The sequence below is a fragment of the Astatotilapia calliptera genome, chromosome 10 (genome assembly GCF_964374335.1).
Source record: "Astatotilapia calliptera chromosome 10, fAstCal68.1, whole genome shotgun sequence".
Taxonomy (NCBI): Eukaryota; Metazoa; Chordata; class Actinopteri; order Cichliformes; family Cichlidae; genus Astatotilapia; species Astatotilapia calliptera.
Genome location: NC_137431.1, coordinates 7,983,516 through 8,006,146, shown reverse-complemented (window position 1 = coordinate 8,006,146; position 22,631 = coordinate 7,983,516). Strand labels below are relative to the sequence as shown.

General features: G+C 40.9%; 1 protein-coding gene across 7 annotated transcripts in view; it reads right to left on the bottom strand.

Annotated features, from left to right (window-relative positions):
- The window catches only part of srrm3 (serine/arginine repetitive matrix 3), a 138,449-nt gene that overhangs the window by 7,571 nt on the left and 108,247 nt on the right, over positions 1 to 22,631 (bottom strand). For all 7 annotated transcript variants that reach the window (XM_080307469.1, XM_080307466.1, XM_026180992.2 and 4 more), the window contains 4 exons: positions 19,082 to 19,117; positions 16,616 to 16,666; positions 9,672 to 9,779; positions 8,854 to 9,016 (listed from right to left, as the gene is read on the bottom strand). In XM_080307469.1, the coding sequence (XP_080163595.1) occupies positions 8,854 to 9,016; positions 9,672 to 9,779; positions 16,616 to 16,666; positions 19,082 to 19,117 (358 nt within the window). The remainder of the gene's footprint in view (positions 1 to 8,853; positions 9,017 to 9,671; positions 9,780 to 16,615; positions 16,667 to 19,081; positions 19,118 to 22,631) is intronic.

The window sequence follows — 22,631 nt, the reverse complement described above, 5'->3', positions numbered from 1 at the left end:
AAGGAACAAAATAAAGATCACAATTATTGTATCAATCGAATCAGAAAACAAATCTTCTGCTACTCAATTTTCTCTTTCTGGATTTTTTTTCCTGAAGACAATTGCTGAGATGTGAACAGCGACCCATTTTCTTTGTTTTTTTTAATGGTTACTCCCTTTAACTCCCTTCTGGTTAACATCCACTTACCAATAAAGTGGTATTCCCTCCTTTAGTAGGTAAGGTATGAAGAAAAGGGAAAAGTGGGGCAACATAAGTGCATCATTAGATTCACAAAATGCAAGAGAAAAAGACACAAAACCCTTCCCTGCCAGTGACTCATGAGACAATGCATGGAAATCAATAGAAAAGAACTGAAAAGCAAAGAGGAAAACCACAATGTGCAGGGAGTCCCTCACACAGAGAGTTAAATCCTCTGGGTCCAGTCACCTTCCTAAACATCACAGAGCAATGGGTCGGTGAGAGTTAAAGATACTTCCTTTACCTTTTTGCTCTTAGTGTGCTTTATATAATGAGACAGCCTGACATGTTTGCTAGTTAACTATCTCAGTGTTCGTGCTTGTGGACTCTTTAATGTCTTTCATACAGGACACTTACAGTTCTCACACTAGCAGAATTTTGCTATTACATGGAGTTCCAGGGAGTTGTTGCTACATTAGAGAGTGCTGTATTAATAGGCTTAAAAAACTAGACATTTTACCCAAATCAGTGATTTTTTTAGAGTCAGGAATGACCTTGAAGCTAACAAAAATTGGCAAAGCTTTAAAGGGTATAAAGCAGACAATATCATACACTTTTGTAAATCCCACAAAAAGACCAAAACAATTTTTGGTTGGGTTTTTCTGCTCATAGTTGCTTTGCATCTGCAAGCCACTTTGGGAATCAGAACAATGACATGCTGCCAAAAATAAATGAGTGTATAAGGAAATAACACCTGACTTTAGTGGTCCGGAATAAACTGCACTTAATTTATTTTAGCAGGGCAGCCAGTTCAATTGCTTCACTGGGCAATCTCTTATTTCATTGGCACCAAATGTGTGTTAACGCACGGTTAAAAATAGTTCCCATGTCATGCAACATTTACTCTGGAAATTATAATGGCCAGAAAGAATATTAGGAGAGCACTGTCCCCTACGCAGAGCCACTAGCATGGCAATAGCAGCTTCATTTACCACTTTGCTCGAGACAGAAAAATGTAAACTCTGAATTAGATATTTCCAGTTCCCAGATTCTCTGGCACACTATCAACCACCACCAACTAGTTTCAGTGTATTGTCATTAGCTAGATTGTCATGGAATTTGGTTGATAACTTGATGACAGCGATAAAGCCTAAATAAATTAAAATGCAATCCAATACTTCAGTGTACAACATTCCCGTCAGCCTCAGCTGTACTTTGTGTTAAATCAGCAAACTAAGAGCTAAGTACTAAACATCAGCATCATTACTGTGAACATGTCTTCACTTCACTTTTGTGTCTAGCTTCAATGGCTTCTCTTCCCTTAACCTGGTTCTGTCAGGGGTCTCTTACTGTTAAAAGGGAGTTTTTCTTCCCTACAGTTACCAAGTGCTGCCCACAGGCATCTGATTGTTGGGGATTTCTTTTACCTTACAACATAAAGGACCTTAAGACAATTCTAACTGTTAACTAGCACCATATAAATTAAACTGATTTTTGTTGTAAAGTCTTACCAAATGAAACTGTTTGTAGAAATTGAACTATTGGGCCCCATTCATAAATTATTGCACCTTCGGTAAGAATGTATAACAGACTGGGTACAGGAATTGTATTGACAGACAGCCTGTGTTGTTTGCTTTGGTCTTTTCAGGGGATTTCATGATAAAATAAAAACTAGAGTGCTGTCATCCTTAAACAGTATGTAGAGAGAACCTCTATTTTAAACATAGGACAAAAAAAAAAATAGAATTAGCATTACAGTGGGAGTTTAGGGACTAAAATTTGTGATGCACAGTAATGCACTGCTCACTGTAAGCAGGCCAGAAGGTTAATCTCCAAAAGGCGCTTTGTCTGAAAGCAAATACAGCTGGGTCTTCCGCATGCATTATCCTGTTCTGTCTGAGCTGCTATCTGAAGATACAACAAAAGCACCGTTCTCCACTAGAGAGGAGACAACTAAGCGTAATAATAGGAAAACACAACCACTTGTGCTTAAGACAGTTATTGGAAACAGTCGAGGAAATCAATATGGTGAAAATCAAAAGACGAATGTACTAATTCACCGACAAACAGAGAGATGCTGGACAAACAGGAATGCATTCTACCAGAACAGAGAGAAAAGAAAAATAAATGGACAGAAATGGACCTGGAAGATAAAGCTGGATACTGGACTTCAGGATGAAATTAAGCAGGAAAGAGAAAAACCAGAGCGCTACGTAATCCAATCTTTTAAGAGTCAAATCATAATTGATGAAGTCAAATTAATTTGGTTAAAGACCATTGGTAAACAACAGAAAGAGAGAGAGAGAAAGAGAGAGATTGAGAGAGAAACATTGACGTCACTCAGGCTAGGGTGCTTGTCACATTCTCATCTGCATAAAGATCACGTGCGTAGGCAAAGCATTACCTACCTTCCATTTCAATCAGTGACACGTATGCAATATCAACAAAAAACAGGAAAGAAAGAAAAAAAGGAAAAAAAGAGGAGAAAGGAATGTTCTCCGCAGCGAAAATGGGAAAAAGACAATGACCTCTTTTAGTATCAGCGCTACATATTTAGTCCAGAGACTGAGAATAAATTAAACCAAACAAAAAAAAGAAAAGAAAGAAAAATAGAGGGGGGAAAGTAAAAATCAAAATCAGATGGAATTCAAAATCAAATTCAAATTCAAAACAAAGGATGAATCTATAAACTACATGATTTGCTCTGTCTTTTTCGCTTGTACAAATGCAGCCATATTTGTATCAAAACAGGGGAGGGAGGACAGAGAGGGACAGAGTTAATGTTAGTGGACATCCATGTAGAGTAGAATTGCTAAATGGAGACAGAGGAGGAGGAGAAGCAGGAGGAGGAATAGGAAGGGGGGTCATGCAGAGCTGGCGGGAAGAAAAATGGCAGGACAACGAGAGTGAGATGTGAGTCACAGAGGACACAGATGATCGGGTAGGAAAGAGGAGGAGGGGTTTAAAAAGAGTGCTGGAGGGGAGCAGTCAATGCTAAGATTGACAAACTAAAGAGTCAGCACATCTGAAAGGGACCCCAGTCACATTTTGGCCTGGGTCTTCTCCAGCAGCAGCAGCAACAGTAGGAACAGCACTGGTCTACTCTGTACTTTATTTTTGGACGTCAGCCCAGCTTTCTTCCAGGCATTCCTTTGTGTTTATCACCATAAACACAGGTACAACAAGAGGGCGCCTTAAGGAGCTTTTCTGAGCTTCTGTTTAAACTGTTAGTGTGTACAGAGAGCTTTCAATCAAAATGGCTTGAGTCCCTTTAAAAAAAATCATGTTAATTAAGGTGTAAGTTGTCCGAACTATTTTCAAAAGTCCATGTAATCGTGTTTAAAGATATCCATTAATAATGCGCAGGAAGAAATTAGCCCTTTTGGGATCGTTTCATCCACTGTGGAGGAGGCAGAAATGGATGCTTCCCATAGAAAAGCCTAGGGATGCTGCAGGATGGATCAGTTAGTAGAAGCCTTACCTCTGGAAAAAAAACAGTATAGTTAGATAAATTATAAATAGTTTGTCTTTATTGTCATTTGTTGTTGTTTGATTAAATCTGATGAGCCTAGCTCAGATTGGCTCATTACCCCCCCCCCCCCCCCCCCCCCCTCGTGGCATGATAGAATTAAAGAAAGTCGCCTTTGTTGCTTTCTTTTTTCTTTATCTCCAACTTCTGCAGATTAGACTGCAAGCTGTATTAGTGTATTGCTCTCTTTTGGCATTTTGTATTTAGATTTTGTCATTTTTGAGATATGATGCTATAAACGGACCTTGAGGAGACCCACACATTGCACAGTTTTAGGGAACACATTGTGTTAATCCAATTTATCCAAACAAAATGGTGAGATCCTCACAAGTGGTTTTCAAAGGGCAGTTAGGTAAAAATCTGTTTTGCAGTTAAACTTGTAATAAATAATTATTCTATTAGCAAATAAATAAATACAGATAAACTGCTTATTTGTATTGTGTCTTCTTCCTGTTGTAGCTGGTTGCAGCAGATGGCCCGCCCCTCCCTGTGTCTGGTTCTGATGAAGGTTTCTTCCTGTTAAAACAGAGTTTTTCCTTCCCATAGTCGCCAAGTGCTTGCTCATAGTCGGTCATGCTCTGTATTATTGTAGGATCTTTACCTTACAATATAAAACACCTTGAGGTGACCGTTTCTGTGATTTGGTACTATATAAATAAAATATCTGGAATTGAGCTAAAATTAAATAGAGTTGATTTGAATTTCCATTCCCACAAACAGTTAGGAAATGCTCATCTTGAAGAACATTTAAATCAAAAAATAGCCACTGTTGTAGTGGGTGTTTTTCTCCAGTGGCAACAAGGAGCAGTAAAGAGCAAATAAAAGTAAAATTTACCTTGAATTAGAATGATTTTCAAACTGCATGCTGTGTTTTTCCAGAGAGAAGGCTTTGGACAGATGGACTGACTGGTTAGTTTGGCCCAACAGCAGCTTAACAGCACACAGCTGTTACTCTGAGCGTTCCTCTGGGACATCTGAGGGACTCCCTCCCACACAGTGAATAAGACTGCTTCAAACAGAGCTACAGGATGGCTACAGGAATACAAACTGAGATGATAGATAGTAAAACCAGAGCTGCTATGCAGAACATTTGCTTAGTCACACAATTGCTGCAGTAAAATCAGACTTCAGTTAGATCCAGGATCTGTCACTCATAACCATCCTCCCGTGCAATGTTCCACTTTGATAATTTTTAAATATTTGAGCTTTTGGTGGAGATTAAAAAGAGTGGTAGTTTATGTGCCACAGAGATGCTGCTTTAGAAAATGTGAGCCAATTACATGCTCTTCTTATACTATTTCCCAACAGAATGGCTCAAATGTACATGACCAAACAGAGTTTGCTTGGCATTGTCCAGATTAAGTATAAACAAAAAAGGCAGGAACAGAAGAGATACTGCCTCTTAGGGGCCTCATGCACATCGACATGGTGAAGTAAAGCAACAGAGAGGAGCATCTCCTTAACCCCTGGTGGTTTGCCAGGAGCTGTTAGACGCCTGGAGGAGAAGAGGATCTATCACTGAGCAGAGCATGTGCTTGAGAAGAAAGACAATTGTATTGACAAAAAGAAACTGTAACACATACCCAGTTAACCTACTTGGTCCAGTTCCAAAGCATTTGAGTGCTTTTTATATAAACGAGACAGAAAGATTTGGGCATTTATTCATTTATTCACCACTTAAATTGATAAGGAAAACAAAGTAATGAATGAAATAAGCAGAGAGAGAAAGAGAGAAAGAGATCAGATGAGACCCCGTAGAGAGACATGCAAGCTGAAGTAGGAAATAGAAGGTGTCAGTTCTCAGGAGTGAGTGTTTGCAGCCTATTTAAACTCATATTTATCAGTGCTTGCTGATTTCACAGGTGATCCCCTTTGTCTAAGTGGTGTGTTTTATTTAATTTGAGTGTAATCACTCATCAAACCACAGCTCTAATGACCCATTTACAGTATGGAGGAGCAGGGATGCTTCCATAATAGCAGTAAGTAATTTAAAGCTCATCAAAGGGTTTGTCTTTGTCTTCAGGTAATCAGGGGCTCATAAACATGGTAATGTTCGAAAATACCAAAACAAACAACGAGCAGCTTCAGCCTGAACAGACAGGGAGGACTACATTTATGATTTATACCATGCTATCCTCTGTCAGTCTACTGTGAGCTTGCAGTGGAGTTTTTCATTTGAACAACAGAGTAATTAATCCATCATTCCTTAAAGGACCTGTCGAGTGACATGTTTTTATGCAAATCCGATTTCAAAAATACTGAGTAGCTGTCTAAATGTTTTGATAAAAACAGAATGCAATGATTTTCAAATCTCATAAACCCATATTTTATTAACAGCAGAAAACACAGAAGCTATATCAAATGTTTAAACTAAGACATTTGACTCATTAGCCTCTTCTGAATTTGATGGCAGCAACACATATCAAATGTTCACCAGGCTGCAAAAACACAGCATCTATAAATTGTAAAAGAATTTCAGAATAAGGCCCATCAACATATTCCATTTAGGGGATCTCATCATCTACAGTACATAGTACCACCAAAAGAATCAGAGAATCGGAAGAAATGTCTGTGCACAGTGGAAAAGGCCAAAAATCAATACCGAATGCCTATGATCTTTGAACCCTAAGGCAGCACTGTACTAAAACAGGTATGATTCTATCCTTGTAATCACCTCATGGGTTCAGGAACATTTCCTGAACTCGCTTTCTGTGAACACAGGGTGAAGCTCCAATGAAGAAAAAAAACATTCTTCTTTTTTGGAAAACATGGGCATTGCATCTGGGCTAAAGAGAAGAAGGAGCATCCAACTTGTTGTTAGCTCTTGCTTAGAAGTCTGCATCTCTGATGGTATGGGGGGTGCATTAGTGCCTATGGAAGTGAGCTTGCACATTGTGAAAAGCACAATCAGTTTTATAATTTACATACAGGGTTTAGAGAACTCACATATCAAAGTGATGCTAAACCACATGGTGTATCTAATTTATTACAACAGTATGCCTTTATAGTAGAAGAGTTGGGGTGATGAACTGGCCTTCCTGTAGTCCAGACCTTTCACTAACTGAACACACAAGGCACATAATGAAAATAACGGTAAGAAAAAGAAGACCCAGAACTGTTGAGCAGCTGTAATCCTATAACAGACAAGAATGGGACAACATTGCTCTCCCAAAAGTCCAGCAGCTGGTCTCCTCAAGCATGGCCCTGTTCCCAGTTTTTTGAGATACGTTGCTGTCATCAAATTCAAAGTAACTTTTTTTTATGTTCTCAGTTTATACATTTGGTACATTTTTTGTTATCTATTGTGAATAAAACATGTATTTATGACATTTGCAAATAATCATCCTCTGTTATTTACATTTACACAGAATCTTAAGTTTTTTGGAACTGGGGTTATAACTCTTAATGCAGTGCAAGATTTAGACATGTATGAAAGATTTAAAGAACCTTGAGCCAAAACAAAAATGCGGTGTCATATTTACATGAAACACATGCGTTAAAAATACCGTTATTTATCGCTTGTGTTTGACTGTTATTAGCATCCACAATCAAAAATGTAAATATAAAGTCAAATGTAGCATCCCTGCAGCTGGCGAGCCTAAAGAAAAAACATGACACTGTGGCAAATTGGCTAGTTGATTTCTTTTCATTTCTGGCATATGTGATGTCTCCCAGTCTAAATAAAGGAAAGCCTCCCTCACACTGTTCATGAAAATGTAGTGCTGCCATCCACATGTAAATAAAAAGCAGTTATCGACAGCTTTTTAAAATTCAAAAGATATTGACGTGACATACATTTTCTACTCCTGTATTCCTGTGTTTAGTTGTTTATTTAAATCATGCAAAAGGGTGTCAACTTTGAAAGTGTTACTAATCACTCGTCTGTTTATTACCTCATCATTGAATCCTGTGCTTTAATACAGTCACTGTATCAAAGAAAGATGTAAAAGTCAATTTTAAATATTATCAAAATTGTCTTTAACTGTTTAGATCACCAGTCAGATCTGATTAATTAAAAAAAAATGCAATAGTCACCCCAAAATAAGTAATAATAAAATCATAAATACCCAAAGCTTTTAAATCAAAAGTCTTTGAGTGCTCATTTTTGAGAGCAAACTTTCTGATTTGTAATTACTTGGGCACTGATTTTTAATTACGTTAAAGATATCCTCACTTTAGCTTCACTGACTTTTATGTCTAAAAAAATGTTTCATCAATAAGTCATAAGGTAATTTTTCTTACCTTTTTAATTATGACACAGCAAATCCATGTTTGCATTTCTCTTTATTTCTTCTTCCTTCTTTCCTTTTTTTTTTTAAATCTTCCATATGTGCCAGGATACTCAGCTACCACTTAAAAGTTTGCTATAACTCATTCTGGCCTGCTTGGATTCAGACTTTCCAGTAAGTATTTGGATTATTTTGTTTGAGGAGAATTTGCAGATTGCTATCACTTTATAGCACTGTCAGAAATCAGATTGCGCCTCTTTCAATGCTGATTAATTAAGTCTTTATCTGGCGTAAAACTTATCACACCTGAGTTGATATTTCTTCGCAGGTTTGGGCCTTGTGACGGAGAGAAAATCACACAACTCCACAACATATTGTTTTTTGCTCCTTTGTTTGGAGACTTTGTGCACCAATGTGGCTCGGATCCCCATCCGAGGTGTGGTACGCTAATGCTGTGTGACTTAGAGAGTATATACTTGAACGGAAACACTTAAACTTTTCTTCTCTTTGCTCCCTCTCTGTATTACTGGCAAATAACAAGAAAAAAAGCAAAAAACAAACAAACAAAAGAAAAGAAAATAATTTTTTAAAAAAGAAACACAAGATGACAGGAGTCAAAGAGAGCCAGAAACAAAGCAGCAGGAGCGGCAAGTTTTGCGAAAAGGTTTGTCTTTGACATGTTGAAAATAATACCATTAATAATAATAATTATAATAATAATAACTGAGCTATGACCAAGGAAAAACTAATAAAAGAACACAAACCTCTCAGTGTCTTAGATGAGAATTCATGTGAACCAACACAAGAGAGCAAGTTAAAACTCATTTGCAGGGGGCTGCGGCAAATACCACCGGAGGGAGGCCGGGTGGGAGGGGGTGGTGTGTGTGTGCGGAAACAAAATAGAGGAGATTACATACATCGTTCCCTTTCTCGCCATCGGTGTGGTTGAGTCTGCCGGCCTTGCCGTTGCGGCTTCGCTGGGTGTGGTCCCCGTTGTGCCAAGTGGTGGGACTCTCGGGGGCCGGGGACTGCGGGGTGTCAGACATCTTTTGACCGTCTGTCTTGTGTTTGGAGTTTAATCTGGAACAGCAGGGCACACCACTTTACTCTAACTTGGGTGCAATCCGGTAGAAACAAGCTAGTACATTCTATTTCTCTGATTATTCTTGTTTATCTCATTTGCTGCTTCACGAATATTGAATTTTGTTTGCTATTACAATTCACTTTGCATTTTGCTTATTTTTACACACAAAAAGAGGCTTCGCACAAATAACGTTTATATAGAACTCTGCATAATGTTTCCCTACAGTTTAGCTTAGACAGGTAGAGAGTAAAACCTTTTTTCTGACTTGCTGATCTGTTAATGCACATTATGAGTCATGTGATCCCTCAAGAGTGACTCTTAATTTTTCAAGAGCAATTATAAGTAATGCAAAAGGCTGAACTATAATACATAACTACAGAATAAAAAGATAAATGCCCCATGAACTGAATAAACAATGAATGCTTTGTCATCTAACCGAACATGAGGGCAGAGTGAGATATCACAACCGTTTAGCAGGGTGAGTTTAAGAAATGCAGGCAAGCCCCATTTGTATCCCAATCTATCGCCCTGGGGGTAAAGAGTAAATGATGGGAAGACTTACTGTCACCAGAGCAACTGCTTGACAGTCAGGAGAGGTATTTCAGTGGGACTATACTGTCTGTGTGCGTGTGTACAATGGGGGAGGGTTACCTGGTGGGTGATCTGGAGGCACTCCTGATGGAAGACAAGGAGGGACTTCGAGAGCTGCAGCAGCTGCCTTGACGCTGTGAACTCCTGCTGGGTGTTTCATCAGGGGACCTGACAGAGGACAGCCAATGGACAAACATACCACGCACACACATGTACACACATCCATAAAGCCACGTGTATGCATGCATACATCATGGGGACACACAGGCCACAGCGAGCTCAGTAGTCAATCTCATGATATGTAAAACAGGCAATGCACTGCAAAATACTTTCAATATATATATTCTAATAGAGGGTGCAGGATATATATATATTAGGGGTGCAACGATATTCGTATCGATATTGAACCGTTCGATACAGTGCTTTCGGTTCGGTACGTATATGTATCGAACAATACAATTTTTTTCAATTTTTTTTTTTTCAATTTTTTTTCAATTTTTTTTTTTTGTGTCCCGTTTGGATCTATAGCCATCAGAATTGTTGTCTTGAGGCCAAGAAAGATGCCAAGAGGATTTATTTTAAGTGGATCATCATATTGGTCCATTTGATTGACCTTTATTATAATTATGAATTTATTTTATTTTCAGTTGCAAACGGGACAGACATGACTGTGGGATAGGACAGGGGGAAAGAATGAAAGAAAGAGGGGGAGAGAAAGAAAGAAAACCAAAGGGGAGAAAAAAAAAGAACAATACAAAATTTGTAATTTATTTTATCAACTTTCCTTCTGACGATGCTGTCTGTGTTGAGTGCTCAGTGAATCTGCATTTGACTACTCCGCCTAGGCTCGAGAGTGCAGCCTAGGCGGAGTAGTCGAACGCAGATTCACTGAGCACTCAACACAGACAGGATGGTCAGAAGGAAGAGCGCAGGGCAAGCTAGCGAGACAGAAGTGGACCTCCCCACCCTCATTCAGATCTGGCGTTTGGAATTATTTTGGTTTTCATGAGACGTATGACCCTGAAGGTAAGCGAGTCATGGACTAAAGTAAAACAGTATGTTGGATGTGCCATGCAATGCTCAATTACATGGGTGGGAGCTAGTGTGTTAGCGCAGTTAGCTCGTTAACGTGTTGGCCGTCTAGCCCCTCTGTATAGGGTAGCTCGTTAACGGAGATTTGCCGTGTTGTGGCGTTAAGGTTATTTCAACGAGATTAACCTGAAAGCACTAGTGGGAACACAACGAATATGACTGCACATTTACACCGACATCATCCTAGTGCAAAGACAAAAACAAGCATGCATGCTACAAACTTTAGCCGAGTCATTTAGACAGCTGTTAGCACAGGATTCTCCTTATGGAGACCTGATATGTTTAATATGCTGCTGAGAATATAGCCCAGAAGAAACGGATAGTATAGGTTTTATTTTGGAAAGAGACATTTCTCTGTAATAAACTCTCTTTTCCAAAGATGAGTGATTCCTCAATCAGATACAGGGCTCGCAATATCGCTAGCCCGACGTCCCGGGGCTATCTCTCCCCTGCCTGTCGGGCTATTGTAGGAAGGAAAAATATATGTCAATGCTTTTGCATTCTTTCAGAAATGTAGCTGGGCAATTATGTCATTGGGTGAGCCACTGTCAATATGTGACATATTGAAATCGTGTTTGAATTTGCGCTTGTTTTTTTGCTTTCACTTTGCAATCGCGCGAACTGTGTATAGAGAGCGACAGCACTGATCTGTGAGTGATGATAATTTGTGCACCAATTCCTCTGACATCGTCTTATTAATTGTTAGCTTACTATGCAAACATGACAAGTGAAATCTCCCGCAGCAAGCTTAAACATGTGAGAGGTTGATCGTGCAGAGAATCGCTGAGCTTATGTGAGTGCGGCAGGATATATATTTCACTACGATGACCTGGATGATTGAGAACCTTCACAGACAGATATATATTTTAGTTCTGCTGAGCCAAATAAGACAGGTCAGGGTGAAGAAGTGACAGCCAAAGAAAAGCTTACCACAAAACGGAGAAGTTATGACAAATGAGACTATAAGGCAAAAAGAAAGTGCAGCTTTATGGTTTCATGGACAAAAGAATTTCTGTGGCTGCAATATGATGAGCTAAAAAACAACACGCACAAGGGTTAGGGTTAAATTTAAAAACTGTACTTTTGTGTTAAAATATATATTTATAATTTTAATAAATGACAAATTAAAAAGGCATGAACATTTTTTTTTGTATCGAAAAAATATCGAACCGTGACACCAAAGTATCGAACCGAACCGAACCGTGAATTTTGTGTATCGTTGCACCCCTAATATATATATATATATATATATATATATATATAGATATATATATATGTGTGTGTGTGTGTGTGTGTGTGTGGCAAGAGAGAGAGAGCAGGGTACAGCCCAGAAATTGTGCTGAACTCACACGCTTTGCTTAGAAGATGCTCTCAATTCTTTTACACTTGTTCACATTCTGTGTGAGTCTAAGCCTGAGATAATGGCTGTAAAGTGCCAATATAAATTCATGAGTAGGCTCAATGGGACTTCTACCTATTGTTGAGGAGTTAAGACTGTTGTTCACTGTTTGTTTTAATGTGAACTGAGGAAATGTGCATTAAGTGTTACTGGTAATGAATGAAACTTGGCTACTCTCTTATAAGACATGCAGACTATCTGCTCTACATTTACATGGATTAAAGAATTGTTATGGGAGATTTTAACAGAGTGAATCTCAAACGGACATTTCACAATCTTCACCAGCACATCAACTGCCCCACCCGGGGCACGAGGACATTAGACCACTGCTACACCCCGTTCAAGAACTGTTACAAGGCTCAGCCCCTGCCGGCATTTGGAAAATCGGACCATTCCGCCATCTTCCTCATGCCTGCTTACAAACAAAGGCTAAAGCAGAAAGCACCAATCAGGAGGGAGGTCGCTCGCTGGACGGACCAATCGGTGGCCGCGCTGCAGGACGCACTGGATGACGCAGACTGGGACATGTTTCGGCGCAGCTCTGATGACATCAACATGTTTACGGAAGCGGTTGTCGGATTTATCGGGAAACTAGCGGACGACACAGCAGAAAGAACTATCATCCGAACGTTTCCCAACCAGAAGCCGTGGGTGGATAAAAACATCCGCGACGCTCTGAGATCACGCACTGCTGCCTACAATGAAGGGCTTGTCTCCGGTAATATGGACCTATACAAGGTTGCGTCCTACAACGTGCGCAGCGCGGTCCGAAAGGCAAAGCGGAGCTACGGGGAAAAACTAGAGTCACAGCTACGACAGTGCGACTCTAGGAGCCTGTGGAAAGGACTGCGGACTATAACGGACTATAAACGACCAGCTTCTTCAATGATGAATGCAGATGCTTCACTGGCTGATGAGCTGAACACGTTTTATGCTCGCTTCGACGCCGCAGCAATTAAAACAACAAACGGCTGCGCGCGCTCGGAGTGCACCAGTGAAGAAAATGCATTCGTCATCACAGAGCATGCCGTGAGGAACACCTTCAGGAGGGTGAACACCAGGAAGGCAGCAGGACCAGATGCAATCCCTGGCCGGGTCCTTAGAGCCTGCGCTGATCAACTAGCACCCACGTGTTCACGGAGATCTTCAACCTCTCCCTGGCCCAAGCTGTGGTTCCCACGTGCTTCAAACAGTCCATTATTGTCCCTGTTCCAAAGAAACAACAGCCCGCTTCCCACAATGACTACCGTCCAGTAGCACTGACTTCAATTGTGATGAAGTGTTTTGAAAGACTGATGAGAGATCACATCACTTCTTCACTTCCTGCCACCATCGACTCACTTCAGTTTGCTTACCGGACTAATCGTTCCACAGACGATGCCATATCTCACCTGCTCCACACATCCCTGAGTCACCTGGACACTGGCAGAGGGAATTATGTTAGGATGCTGTTCGTGGACTACAGTTCAGCATTCAACACAATAATTCCCTATAAGCTTTTCACTAGAGCTGGGCGATATATCGAGTTTTTAAAACATATCGATATATTTTTATACGAGATATAAGATGTGACAATATCCTTTATATCGATATAGTCTATGTTACGTTATAATTATAGTTGTGGAGCCGCAAGTTTGCCTCTCTTTCGTCCACTTTTGTCTCTACGCAACGTTACTCCGCCTCGCCTTCACTGAAGACAACTCCCCCTCCTCCCCCATCGCTTCACGTGCAGGCAGCGACAAGACGGACACGGCAAATCTCCGTTAACGAGTTACTGCGCATCGCCCCATGCGTGGGGCTGGACGGCGTCAACGTGCTAACGAGCTAAACATGCTAACGAGCTAACCGCGCTAACGAGCTAACAGCGCTAACCCTAAAATCCTTTCATTCTCTCAAAAGTTGATAGCGCGCCTTATGTATGAATTCTGGTTGTGCTTGATGGCCGCGAACCGATTTTATGTGTTACACGGCGCTCAGCAATCTGTCAAAAATGTTTGAGTACGACTTTGGTAAGCTACGGAGCTGCACCGCTTGATAGATTGTCGGCGCATTACGGCTACCGAAGAGCTTCGCGGAGTGATATGTACTGTGCATCAACGTAATATTACCGTATTGTGTGTGTATAAGGACCATAAATGGCACCTGTAAGAGACGTGGTTATGAAGCGGATTTCAAACTCCAGGCTATCAGTCACACAGTAAAACTTGGGAACAGAGCAGCTGTGAAATCTGTCTGTCTTTGTTATTACGCTCAGCGTCTTTTAGTTTACATTTTGACTGCACAATTGTGAGCTCTTTGTTTAGCACAAAAACAACCTTGTTTTCTTTTATTTATGGAGCATTATTATTTAATGAATGCTCATAATTTAATTTTGAGTAATTTTTCATGTACATCTGTGCTGTATGTTAATAAAAGTGCCTGTGTGACATCTGGGACACAGCTTTGACTAAGAACTCTCTTTTTGTTCTTACTTTATGGCTTAAAAAAAAAAACGAGATATATATCTTATATCGCCATCCAGCTAAAAAATATCGAGATATGAATTTTGGGTCATATCGCCCAGCCCTACTTTTCACCAAGTTGACAGATCTAGGACTCAGCTCATCACTGTGTCAGTGGATCCTCAACTTCCTCACAGACAGACCCCAATCAGTGAGGGTGGGAAAACAAGTCTCCCCCTCCATCTCACTCAGCACTGGAGTGCCTCAGGGCTGTGTTTTAAGCCCCCTGCTGTACTCACTGTACACTTATGACTGTGTAGCCACATCCGACACCACCTCCATTGTCAAGTTTGCTGACGACACTGCTGTTGTGGGCCTGATCTCCGACAACATCGAGACGGCCTACCTGGAGGAGATTAAGAACCTGGAGACCTGGTGCCAGGAGAATAACCTCCTCCTAAACATCAGCAAGACTAAGGAGCTGATCGTGGACTTCACTACAAAGCAGGCGAGGAATTACAAACCCCTCATCATCAGTGGCACGCCAGTGGAGAGAGTGGACAGTTTCCGATACCTGGGTGTCCACATCACTCAGGACCTGTCATGGTCCTGTCACATCAACACCCTGGTTAAGAAAGCCCGTCAGCGTCTCTTCTTCCTCAGAAGACTTAGAGACTTCCATCTGCCACTGAAGGTGCTCAAGAACTTCTACTCCTGCACCATCGAGAGCGTCCTGACGGCAAACATCTGCACCTGGTTTGGGAACAGCACCAAGCAGGACAGACGAGATCTGCAAAGGGTGGTGCGCTCGGCAGAACGCATCATTCAATCAGAGCTCCCTGACCTGCTGTCCATCTACACCAAGCGGTGCAAGTCCAAAGCTAGGAAGATTATGATGGACCTCTCCCATCCCAACAATGGACTCTTCTCACTGTTGAGGTCTGGGAAGCGCTTCCGCTCCCTTAAGGCCAAAACAGAGAGAATGAGGAGGAGCTTCTTCCCCCAGGCTATTCGGGGCCTGAACCAGGTGTAGGACTGGACTCTCCCAAACACGTCACTATAAGACTGGACTCTCACACACGTTGTTGTGATATTTTGATACCATGGTAGCATTTACAGGATATTGTTTTATAGTGATATTATACAGGAAAACTGTTACTCAATAAGGCCCATTTACTAGTTGTCTTTCTCTGTGACCCAAGAATTAATGTGTAAGAATCACAGGATGGTACCTCAAGGTCGAAAATACCACAGAGATCACTTCCTTATTCCCATCCTCCCTTCTTTATCTCCTAGAAAAGAGCTTGTTAAAGGCCAGGTGGTTTGTTTCAGAATTCACTAATGAAAGAACTCTGTATTCTATGTCTACGAGTGTATTTTGCTGGGATAATCATAAATTGTAGCTGAACTGATAAACTATACAAAGGATACTTCTTTGCTCAGAGGGCAGGAAGACGCTTCCTTATTTGGTCTGTACCGGTTTGAACTGAGAATCTGCTGACACACGAACCTTTTTCCTCTATATAAACTGTTGTCTGATGAATAAACCTTTGAGTTGATTTTGGGAAAGCAACCTGAAGCAGTCTGTGTTTCCTTGTTCTCCCAAGCTACTCCCGGCGCTGTAACTAACCTGCTGAACGGCATACCTGAGTGTTACTTTGAATAATTTTGAATCTTATAGGGTAAAGACAAAACTCTGCTTATAGGTGCCCACGCCTCGGAGGAAACCCGATCCACGGAGAAACCCGGGACGGAGATTTCTTTCACACGTCACCACACATTTCCTATAATCCTATAATTCCTATAATTTATAATCCTTATCTTTATAATCTCTTCTACTATTTGCACATTCTTTACTGTAAATTCCTAAGTTAATTTGTAAATTTTTGTAGTAAACTGTAAATTGTAAATATTGTAAAACTTTTCTTCTGTCATTTAATGGTCGGGCATTGTACAGCTACAAGCATTTCACCCCCATGTCATACTGTGTATGGTTGTGTGTGTGTGACAAATAAAATTTGAATTTGAAATTTGAAATTTGAATTTGAATTTACAGGCAGCGATTCTCTCACCTCTTTTTCTGTTTGTTCTTGTCTTTATGTTTGTTCTTTGGGCTTCCCGACCTGAAAAAAACCCCCCAACAACAATGAATCTGCATTCACAGAGAGTAGAGAATTCCACGCATCACTTGCCTAAATGGACTATTCTACTGTCATTTGAAAAAGTAGTCAATTGTGTAAAAGACACAAACTGAACGCAAGCACACAGGTTACATACAGGGAGTGCAGAATTATTAGGCAAGTTGTATTTTTGAGGAATAATTTTATTATTGAACAACAACCATGTTCTCAATGAACCCAAAAAACTCATTAATATCAAAGCTGAATGTTTTTGGAAGTAGTTTTTAGTTTGTTTTTAGTTTTAGCTATTTTAGGGGGATATCTGTGTGTGCAGGTGACTATTACTGTGCATAATTATTAGGCAACTTAACAAAAAACAAATATATACCCATTTCAATTATTTATTTTTACCAGTGAAACCAATATAACATCTCCACATTCACAAATATACATGTCTGACATTCAAAAACAAAACAAAAACAAATCAGCGACCAATATAGCCACCTTTCTTTGCAAGGACACTCAAAAGCCTGCCATCCATGGATTCTGTCAGTGTTTTGATCTGTTCACCATCAACATTGCGTGCAGCAGCAACCACAGCCTCCCAGACACTGTTCAGAGAGGTGTACTGTTTTCTCTCCTTGTAAATCTCACGTTTGATGATGGACCACAGGTTCTCAATGGGGTTCAGATCAGGTGAACAAGGTGGCCATGTCATTAGTTTTTCTTCTTTTATACCCTTTCTTGCCAGCCACGCTGTGGAGTACTTGGACGCGTGTGATGGAGCATTGTCCTGCATGAAAATCATGTTTTTCTTGAAGGATGCAGACTTCTTCCTGTACCACTGCTTGAAGAAGGTGTCTTCCAGAAACTGGCAGTAGGACTGGGAGTTGAGCTTGACTCCATCCTCAACCTGAAAAGGCCCCACAAGCTCATCTTTGATGATACCAGCCCAAACCAGTACTCCACCTCCACCTTGCTGGCGTCTGAGTCGGACTGGAGCTCTCTGCCCTTTACCAATCCAGCCACGGGCCCATCCATCTGGCCCATCAAGACTCACTCTCATTTCATCAGTCCATAAAACCTTAGAAAAACCAGTCTTGAGATATTTCTTGGCCCAGTCTTGACGTTTCAGCTTGTGTGTCTTGTTCAGTGGTGGTCGTCTTTCAGCCTTTCTTACCTTGGCCATGTCTCTGAGTATTGCACACCTTGTGCTTTTGGGCACTCCAGTGATGTTGCAGCTCTGAAATATGGCCAAACTGGTGGCAAGTGGCATCTTGGCAGCTGCACGCTTGACTTTTCTCAGTTCATGGGCAGTTATTTTGCGCCTTGGTTTTTCCACACGCTTCTTGCGACCCTGTTGACTATTTTGAATGAAACGCTTGATTGTTCGATGATCACGCTTCAGAAGCTTTGCAATTTTGAGACTGCTGCATCCCTCTGCAAGATATCTCACTATTTTTGACTTTTCTGAGTCTGTCAAGTCCTTCTTTTGACCCATTTTGCCAAAGGAAAGGACTTTGCCTAATAATTATGCACACCTGATATAGGGTGTTGATAAGATAAGATAAGATAAGATAACCTTTATTAGTCCCACATGTGGGAAATTTGTTTTGTCACAGCAGGAAGTGGACAGTGCAAAAGTTATGACGCAAAAATTAGAATACAATAAGAATAAATACAGTACACAGCTGTACAGAATAGAATAAAATAATATACTATATACAGTAGAATAAAATAGAATAAAAATATACAATAAGATAAAAATAGAATACGAATGCTATATACAACTGAGTAAAAATACAACGATGCCAGAAAAGATTATTGCACTTAGTGTTATTGCACATGTGTGGATGTGTGTTTGTTCAGTTAAAGTCTTTGTTGTGGAGTCTGACAGCAGTGGGGAGGAAAGACCTGCGAAATCTCTCCGTCCCACACCGTGGGTGCCGCAGTCTCCCACTGAAGGAGCTGCTCAGTGCTGTCACAGTCTGCTGCATGGGGTGGGAGACGTTGTCCAACAGGGATGACAGCTTAGCCGCCATTCTCCTGTCACTCACCACCTCCACTGGGTCCAGAGGGCATCCTAGAACAGAGCTGGCCCTTCGGATCACCCTGTTCAGTCTCTTCCTGTCCCCAGCAGAGATGCTGCCGCCCCAGCAGACCACACCATAAAAGATAGCAGAAGCCACCACAGAGTCATAGAAGGTGATGTCATTAGACCACACCCCTTCTCATTACAGTGATGCACATCACCTAATATGCTTAATTGGTAGTAGGCTTTCGAGCCTATACAGCTTGGAGTAAGACAACATGCATGAAGAGGATGATGTGGACAAAATACTCATTTGCCTAATAATTCTGCACTCCCTGTATATGGACGTTCACATACTGAAGGACATTATTATCTGCCGTACAAACCTGTGTCTTCTCTTTTTCCTGGAGCCAGATGCAGATCTACAAAAACAAAGCCATTGTAATGTCAGCGCGAGGTCAGCAACTTCACAAAATATTGACATGAATAATTCATATGCAGAACACAGTATCTTTTTTTAAAACACATTTTACATATTTATATATTTTTTACATATACATTTTGTGAGACTGTGTACCACATTTTAATTTTTTGAGAGCAATCCAGGCCTTCTTTTTCTTCTTCCTTCTAATTTTTTAAGGTATTCTTGAGCAATAATTCTCCAGGCTTGCTGAAGGGCTCTCAAAGTTTTTCTTCTTTTTTGTGTTTATTTGTTAAGCCATTTAACACAAACCTATGAATTATTCAAGTATAAAAAAAAGTGCTGTACAACTAAAAGAATAAAACAATAAAAGCAATAAAACACAATACAAAAGAGAACAATGGAAAATTGAAAAACAAATATCAAGAGGTTTAAATACCGAGGAATAAAAATACATTCTCAAAAGAGTTTAGATGTTCAGTGTTGGTGAGGTGGTGATATGAAGGGGAACACTGTTCCAAAATATAGGTGTAGCTACAGCAAAGGCCCGATATTTTGCTTGTCAGTATAATGGGAAACATCTGGTCAGCTGTTCTTGGTGATATGTTAAAAGATCAGAAGGTAAGGAGGTGCTAACGATTTAATGAATGTTTAAGTTTCCATTTAATGAAACTTAAAAGCAAGCAGTCTGTGAAGGTTCTCAGTCATCCAGGTCATCGTAGTCAAAGGAGCTTGCAAAGAAAAGCGTCTGGACTTCTTTAAGTTACTTAAAGATGTTTCACCTCTCATCCGAGAAGCTTCTTCAGTTCTAAGGTCAAATGGTGGGGAGTCCCAGATTTAAACCTAGTGGGAGTATCCCCCCACAGAGGGATAAAAGGACCCCCTGATGATAAAAGCAAGCAAAAACATTTTGAAATGTATTTGTGCGCTTGGGGGCAGCGTCTCATGTGAGTCGAGCTGCAGAATTTTGGAAGTTGCAGAACAGACAACAAATACCTGGTTAATGCTCAAATAAAGACTGTTGTTACAATCTAGCCTGGATGACACCTTTACAATGGAAACTGGCTCTAAAAACAGCATTTATTTTTTTTATCAAATGTGAAGCTGCTCTCAAAAATGACCCAGAGGTTTTTAAAAAGGCTGTTTTTGAAGGACCGACATCAAGTACTACTGCTTGTTTGGTTTTTTTTTGCTTAAGGTTCAAGAAGTTTGATGTTATCTATTTATATTAATATTTTTATGTCAGTAAGACACTAAAGTAAAGCATTCAAAAAGACTGCAGTATTTCTTTTTGAGAGGGACATGGATTTGTGAATTATCACCATGCATAATGGTGACATGAAACTCCTTATTTTTGATCTTTTGATATTAATAGGAACATATAGGAACATAACAAGGGAAAAGAGTACTGGACCAAGGATGGTTCCTTGGGGGACGGCTGCATGTGAGAGAATCAGGTGATGAGAACAAGCCACAGAAAAATTTGCCCACGTGGCTCTCCAGCCTAGAGAATATGATGCTATGATCCACTGTATCAAATGTAGCATTTATTGTAGATCTAAAAGTATTAAAATGGCAGAATCCCCTGAAGCTGCAATTAATAAAAGATCATTAAGCACCTTTAAAATTGCTGATCCCGTGCGATAATGTGCATTGAAACCAAACTATTACAGTGACAACATTTGTTTTCAGGGAGGCCTGAAGGTGATGAAAAACAACTTTTCCCAGAGTCTTTACAACAATGTCAGGGTCTAAAAATACCAGAACGACTGATGGAGACAAGGCCATTGATAGCAATGCTACATCCCCGGACACAGCCCCACTTAATGGCTGACATAACTAGCTCGCAGAAAAACGTAGTCGCTAAAATTTCTAAGCTGGAAGCAAAAGTTGAGACCAAGTGCCAAGCTCTCAATGGCCTGATCGATTCGCTTCGCAGCAATGTTTCTGACCAAACAGATGAAGTGCGGACTGAACTTTGTGCTAAGATTGATGCTCCAGCTACTATCTGCACTGACCACCATAGCCGGCTAACTAGCCTGAAAGAAGCTGCAGTATTCGGATCGGGTTGTGGACTTGGAGAAGCAAGTTCATGATCTGAAAGAAATTGTATCAGCTCTTTCAGACAAGACCGAAGACCTTGAAGGGAGACAGTGCAGATGCAACATTCGAATACTGTACTTGGCGTGAGGGAGCGCTTTGAGATTCGGACGCGCCCATGTCAATTCTGTGGCCCAGCTACTAAAGGAGGTGTTGGGCCTGAATACCGCTCCGACACTGGATTGGGTACATCGCAGCCTACAGACCATCCCTGCAAGAGACCAGAGACCCAGGCCACTTATTGTCAAATTTCACTACTTTCAAAAAAATGAGGTGCTGCTTTGCAGGCCCGCGTTAAACAGTCCCCAGTCCCATAATGGAAACAAAATCCTTTTTGTCTCCATTATTGTCTCCATTCCCAGACCTGCCATCTGCAGTCGCAAAGAGAAGGGGGGCCTTTAAAGAAGCTAAAGATCTACTGCACAGATGTCAGGGTGTGAGATTCGGGATGCTGTACCCAGCGAAGCTGAGGATTTCTTCTCCTCTTGGAGAGGAAATATTCACCAATCTAACGGCTGCTAAAGACTACGTCAAGAATTGCATCTTAGCTGTGTGTGGGAATCAAGACACGGGCTGAGTAGACTGTGCTACCTCAATTGCTCTCTGACTCTCTATTGTTCACTGACTCTGACTGCACTTTAGATAGAGGTTTGTACTTTGGCGTCTTTCATAATTTAATAGGTCTTCATATACTTGTTTATCACTGAGCAAAGTAAACAACCAAGAGAAGTCACGTGTGCCTTTCCAATCTGCCAGATGTCTAAAAATTATGTTAATAGTTGGCGTTCCCTGTTAGGGGCAACATCTGTTTTAGGGAGTGAAGAGACATGTTGGATACAAGCTCTTTTGGGGGGGAAGGTGTAGCTTGTTCCTGGTTTGTGGGCAACCTGTTCTCACTCCCAAAGCGTAACATTTTACGCTAGGTGACAAATCGTCACCATATTAAGTTTTCGGCTACCCACCACGTTCCTAAATGACGACCTCGGAAAAAAGAGGAAATATGAGAACCGTCTGGACTGAATCTACACATGTTCGCTCTTTTTCTTCAAATCGCTTAGAAACACGCTATTTAACATCATTAAAGTCCTGGTTAAGGTCAGGAATAAGGTTATGGTCAGGGCTAGGGATAAGGTTAGGTTTAGGGCTGGAATACAGGGCTGGAACGTCTATTACCGCGGGAGCGTCATTGCACTGGATCCCAGCCATAACCCGCCGCGTACCATAAGAACGCCGAAGGTCTCCTTTCACGTTCCTCAGGAACGCCGCGGGATGTGACAAAACGTCGACATGTTACGCCTCGGGAGTGAGAACGCTCTGTTGTGGGAGTTAGGTTTACAGGGAGTGCAGAATTATTAGGCAAGTTGTATTTTTGAGGAATAATTTTATTATTGAACAACAACCATGTTCTCAATGAA